The 6,731-nt window shown below is 35.7% G+C and overlaps 1 protein-coding gene across 1 annotated transcript; it reads right to left on the reverse strand.

Annotated features, from left to right (window-relative positions):
* Positions 1-3,881: 3,881 nt before the first annotated feature.
* Positions 3,882-6,517, reverse strand: LOC131425825 (histone H2A.V). Its single transcript, XM_058588029.1, has 4 exons — positions 6,328-6,517; positions 5,836-5,913; positions 5,614-5,727; positions 3,882-4,785 (listed from the first exon to the last, which is right to left on the reverse strand). Exons 1-4 carry the CDS (start codon positions 6,328-6,330, stop codon positions 4,600-4,602), a joined length of 381 nt encoding a protein of 126 aa, XP_058444012.1. The 5' UTR covers positions 6,331-6,517; the 3' UTR covers positions 3,882-4,599.
* Between the last annotated feature and the right edge of the window lie 214 nt (positions 6,518-6,731).

Consider the following 6,731-nt stretch of genomic DNA (forward strand, 5'->3'; position numbering starts at 1 on the left):
CCGTGAAAGTGCCTTCAGTGTGCCGTCAGTGTTCTTTTTTTATCGGAACCCTTCCGATATGTGTGAATAGTCCTTTAAATAGAGCTATTGTCAGCCCGGTGGCAACAATAAAGCGCTCTAGCCAGTGCTATTGGCACATTGTCGCAAAGCTGATTTGCCGGTAGCGACACCTGCCAATGAAAAATGGAGCCAAGAAAAGGAGGATTCTTTCGGAAATTTTCATATCGGCAGTAGTGATTTGCAACATTTTTATCGTTTATTTAAGAGTACAAATAGCTATCAGCAATAAAAGTACAATCGAAGTATAAGAAAATCGATTTCAACACGGAAAATAAAAACTACCTATTATTTGACTTCTTTTTACTTAATTTTGAGTTCTTCCTCTCATTCGCTCCTTCAATTGTTGTCAAAATACAAAGAGCAAAACCACCCAACAGCGAGAGTTTCGTTCAATAAGCTAAAATTAAGTAAACCGTATTAACTTGAAATTGAGTCAATATGACTCAACTATAGAGTAAATATAACTCATCTTTAAGTATTTTTTTACACGTGTCTTACGAAAACTACCTAGAGCCACTTTACCTAAAATTAGGTTATTGAACGAAACCCCCAAATTGGGTGGAATGTACTTAAAATTAGGTTGATTTGCGGTTCCGTGAAAGTGATTACTACTACTTTTTTTAGTGTAAACTACGATTAAACGTGGAAAAACTTCAGAAATGCGTGAAATTGGGTAAGATTAGGTTTTTTCGGATCGATATATTTATATAATATATTTTGATCACGTGGTATCGCAATAGAAATTATAGTTTACAACCACACAAAAATGTCATAATTATTCCTTATAAAATCAGTCAAACCATACAAATTGGAAACGAAGATACCGTTGTTTTAAATGATTTGAAGCGTGCAAAACACTTTTTCAAAATTCGAAATAACAATTGATAGAGCTGAAAGCCTTTAGAGATGAAGAAATAAATTCGTGGGCTTCAAAATATTCTGCTCTTTCAGAAATTGAATTGGATTTGCGGATTGGAGGAAAAGAAATGTAAGTCTTTATTCATTTTTTTATTTCATGATAGTAACACCTTGTTTATGCATGACATAGCAATTAGAAAATATTGCGTTTGTGGAGCAAAATAACATTCAGAAATCGGAAGCTCTTGTTAATCCGAACTTGTTTTCACAAGATTTAAGTATATCCTTCGGAACTGGAACAACTTCTAAAAAATTTACGCAATATGTAGAATCTGGAAATTAGGAGAATATGAGTTTTTTTGCATATGAAGCAACAGTAAGACTTGATACAATGTTTGTTGTTAATATGGTAGAAGTTATTTGTTCATCATTTGCTATCTACGAAAATCGTTATCTATTCAGACCAAATGAAGTTTTATGGTGCAAGCAGGTTGGTTGCTTTTTTGCTGATAAACAATGTAAAAAATATCTGATGGAAAAAATTAATTCAATCATTGTGCAAACCATAAGTAGAGATTATGAAATATGTAAATAACTTATTACATTCATATCTACATTTCTACATTGATCATAAGTCTACCTCACGAACTTCATAGGTATGATGTATGAAAATCATAAGTAGGTCAATGAAAACTTTTTCTGAAATTCATATAATTGACTTAGGGCATATTCAGGAGTGTTCTAGTTCTAGATGCATAATTTATGTCAGTTTTAAATTTTAAATCTAAAAATTATAACAAAATAAACTGGCAGCCCTAGCAGCGTTTTATCTGTGTTTCAAATATAGAAAAAAAAGAACGGCAATGTATACCAGTTTTAAATTTGACAGTAGAACTGGTCGAAAAAATAAAACTAAAACGGATTGCTGGGGATACGTTTGTTTCAGTTTCATTTACATTATAGACCACCCATATGAATCTTGCAGCTGCTGAATTTGCTCTTATGATTTCCATTTATGGGAAACTTGCAGCGAACATCATAAGTGTTTCTCATAGATTTCAATAGCTTTTTTGCGTCCGTGCGCAAATATTAATTTGCCCCGGGCGCATATTTTCCTAGGTACGCCACTGACTCTTCGAAATGTTGTATTCATACACTCAAAAAAATAATCACATTATAGTGACGTGAAAAGTTATGTGAATATTTCCCACCCTACTTTTCACGTATTCACCAGTATGTATTGATGTTTTGATATTCATCGCGACTCCTAAATTGTGAAAATTACTTCCACTTGATGTCCCAAAATACTATCTGCTGTATTTTGATAAACCGATAAGCTATTATGATAGAATCGACCCAATTCTCTAATTTTCGTACAATAAACAAGGTAAACCGTAAAACAATTGCATTACTAATTGTTTATTTGAGTTGCAATCAGCTGATTTTAAAGTTCCGATTATGATCTCATCAAGATGGCATCGTGACAGAGGGCCGGTTTCAATGGACTGGCCTTTAGAAGCTGTTTAATGCACAATCCAGTAAAAGGTATTCAATTCATAGATGAATTGTAGTGTAGTCATGTAACATCTACCTATCAATTCATGTCACATTTAGATCACTAACAGACAGGACACTCAAATTAGATTCTTTAATCATTTTAACGGTCATTTCGAATATTCCTTTAGTTAGGACAGTACTCGCATGTGACATGATGGCGCCACGTTACCCTATCAACAACATCCTGTCTGTCATCTAGACTGTGTTTATTTTTTTCATCTACCTGTAATGTATTGATTTGTATACGTCCATGCGAATTTCATGCAGGATACAGATTTAATACATATTGCCAAAACTATATACATAATTGTGCCTACTTCTCGTCCTTCAACGCATTACAAAATCGAACCCGTTTTGTTACAATATTTACTTACTTCTGGTCTGCCGCCACTTAATTTCGGGTGAAAATTACCAACACAATCAAAAATAGTATAGATGAACAACGTTGAGAAAAATAAATGGTTACCTTCCAACATCGCTAAAAAAGTTAAATATAATATCAACGTAATCCAATAATTTATTGTGACGATTCATTTTCAAATATTATGATGAAATCAGGCATCCCTGCAAGCAGCTGATCGGTGTTGACAAACGAGGGGGAACCAACTAGTAAAAAAACTTTTCCTTAACACAAGGAGTGTACCGATGGTAAATAGTTCGCACAGTACAATATAGGTGAAACTAGTTCATCACGAAAAATGATTTTTATAGGAATTTACTCATACTGTCATGTCTGTCCCAGCAACCATCGTGAGTATGGGTTTGTAATACTGACAAAACCGACATAGTGGGCAAATTAACAAAACCGACATAGTGGACAAATTAACAAAACCGACATAGTGGACAAATTAATTTAAATCAAAAACATTTTTTTTTGGTTTGTGGCAAAAAATTGTAACTCAAAAGAACACTCGCAAAATTTCAAACTACTTCCACTTTAGGGACTCACTGTTCACCAATTTCCAAATTGAATATTTCACACCGAAAATTCACGTAATTTTTTTACATTTGATCTATTCACTCACGTAAACCTTATTTGATGATTCTGTTCATTTTAGGGGATTCATTTTCGTCACGTGAAATATTAAATTTGACATTTGAAACTATCTTACGTAATTTTTCAAGCAAATCGAACGTGAATTTTTATTTGAGTGTATGCTTTTGAAAACCAACAAAAAAAATGTTTCGTAGGATGATGAATTATTACGAAATTCGGTTAGGAAAAACTGTTTCAAATTTTGCAATGCTTTCAAAGGGACTCGAATTATTGGACAGCTTATCAATATCATTTTAAGCCTGGTCCGATGGTTCAGAGGGTCAAATGTTTCCGAGTCCTTCGAGAATTTTTAAACTCCGGAATGTTTATGTAAGAATCGCCTGTGCCAATGGATGGAAGAATCAATTCATTTTTGCTTTCTTAATAGTAGTAAAATTTTATTATTTTTCATCGAAAATATAATAAGAAAACGCACTTAACTTATGTACTCTAGGTTTTAGATTTTTCTCTCGTTTTAGTTTTCTCTCTCAATTTGCGTTAAAATTAAATTGTATTTTGAATCTGCAGTGAATTATTTATATTCATCGTTCGTCAGGAAAAGTACAGCTTCGAAGCAAACCCAAAAATCATCGTGAAATCATGTTCTTTTTTATTTAACCTTCTCATTCGATTGTTAATGAAATACGATATTCAGCTTAAAGTACAGCTGAGTTTTTTTTTCTATACGGGAAAAAATAAACGCTACACTAACGTTTGTAATTGGTTTAAAAACTGATACTAGAACACAGTAACGAACAAGAATATCTTGTCCGTTCAATTATCAATTCAACATTGTTTCTACTAAGAATCAAGATTCTCTTATCTCTCTTTCTACGCCACCTTAGTCGGTAAAATCGTCACGACAAATATTTCATCGAATAAATGGGTTCTGATTAATCAACTGTGAGCTGGTACTCTCCTGTCTGTTCGATCATGTCCTTGCGTCTGTTGTTTGTTGAATAAAGATGGTAGCATTTGTATGTAGGTGTGTGTTTGTTTGTTGTTTTCTTCTTTTGTATTATCTACGGTGCTACACGATTGCGGCTTCACCGTCGTTTGGTCAATCAGAAACTCTAGCTTTAGTTAGGTTATTCGGGTCCGCCCTTCTTGCCAATCAGCGATTTGTGGATGTGCGGGATGACACCACCGCCGGCAATTGTCGCCTTAATCAAACTGTCCAACTCTTCGTCTCCGCGGATGGCTAGCTGTAAATGACGGGGAGTGATACGTTTCACTTTCAGATCCTTGGAGGCGTTACCGGCCAACTCCAGAACCTATGGATGGATGAAAAGAATAAAATCATAGTAGAATTAGTCTAGGTATGTGAGCGCGCGTTCTAAATTTGCAAACTAAATTGTTCAACATCAATGATTATTCCTAACATTTTTTCCATCTCATCAAAATGTATTTAACAATAATAACATACGATCTAACTAAAATTTCGGAAGCATATATCCGATAAAAGAGGATTCAAAAAACACAAAAGCATATTTAATTTGGTAAATATACGAAAAATAAATACATAAATTTAAGTTTTTTCGATGCACTACAACAGCGTAGTAACGACTCGAATATGAGTGTAATCAAAGCATCCTTTTCTCTACGTCAAAGTAGAACCAGCGCAGAATAGGATAACGCTGCTGATGGTTACTATGCGTGATGAAATTTCACGCGCATTACGAAACCCAAGCTGTATACGTACCGCTGACGACATGCGCCAATCAACAAAAGGGCGCGATATTATTCATTGTTACGTATTTAGAAATATTTAGTTATTTGTTGTACTTCAAAATCCCATTTCATTTTTATTGCTGCAAATGCACAATCTAGTAAACATGCATTTTCAACGAACATTTTTAATGTAGCTGAAACGCATACGAAAAAAACGAACAAAATGGCGCCCAAAATGAAAACTAAACAGCATACGCGCGCTATTCATGGGTTACCCAAAAATAGACGTTGCATTGTGTTTTTCTGCCCGGTCATTATCGGTGATCCCGTCCCTCCACTTTTTCATTTCTGCACATCTGTTATTTTTTGGCATTTGACTTGACGTTCCACATCTGCATCCCTTTCGCGCCAAAAATGAATGAAACACCTACCTCAGCCGTCAGGTATTCCAGAATAGCGGCAGAGTAAACGGCTGCCGTGGCACCGACGCGTCCGTGGCTTGTCGTACGATTCTTCAGATGCCGATGAATTCTGCCGACGGGGAACTAGAAGCAAAAACCATTTGTTTGATAATTTTTTCACCTTGTAGATTACGAATTAATGGAAGGTAAAAATTTGGCGCTATTTTGCAACATCGCGGTAAAATTACTCACCTGCAATCCAGCGCGCGCCGAGCGGGAAACAGCTTTGGCTTTCGCCTTTCCAGAATCTTTACCAGCTTTTCCTCCTGCCTACATCAATGGATTGGTAACAAAATCGTTATTTACTGATTTCAACTTTAGTCATAGTAAAGTGGAAGCTACCGTCGCCATCGCGGAAAAAAGCGACAAAATATAGGTTATCTCCTCGCGGTTTTAATTTAAACCAAGTCGTTTGAGGAAAATCTGCTCTCATGTGAGCAGTCGATAAGAGCAAAAGAAAATTATTCAAGGAAGATGATGAAGCCGTCTATCGATTTTCCTCCCGTTGTTGATTATCGGTGAAAATATGCACTAGGGGAAAATTGGAGCTTCCATGTTTGCTTCGATAAAAGGGAAGCTTCATACCAAGCGGCGTCACTCACCGGCAGTGGGTGCAAAAATCTGCTTATTCCGCAGCAGATAACTTCCACTTCACGCTGAAAACATGATTTTGCATTTGCTTACCATATTATCTAACTAGAAATTTTGCTATATTAGCCGATGCAAAACGAAAATGTACCAAAATCACACTTTTTCTCCTGTAAACACGCACTTTGGAAAATGGCTGCTGCTTTTGCTGTTTGTGCTGCCGCGCGCAACGAATAGATAACACCACCAACCGAACTGAACGAGCTAAAGTACAATACTGCCGGAGAGAAACTGGTTGCTGACTAGTGAGCGTTTCCAAGAGCAAACAAAACGAGAAAGAGAGCGTGTGGAGACTTTGCACGCTGGCAATGCCAAGTCTCCAAAATGGCGACAGAGAACAACACTCTTAAGTGAAAGTAGTTGAAATGAATATAATACTATTCTTAAATCTGCTGCAGCTCACACCCACATTATCGGATAGGAAATTTTCATTCGGAATT

Source organism: Malaya genurostris, chromosome 1 (assembly GCF_030247185.1).
Source record: "Malaya genurostris strain Urasoe2022 chromosome 1, Malgen_1.1, whole genome shotgun sequence".
In the NCBI taxonomy this organism is placed as follows: Eukaryota; Metazoa; Arthropoda; class Insecta; order Diptera; family Culicidae; genus Malaya; species Malaya genurostris.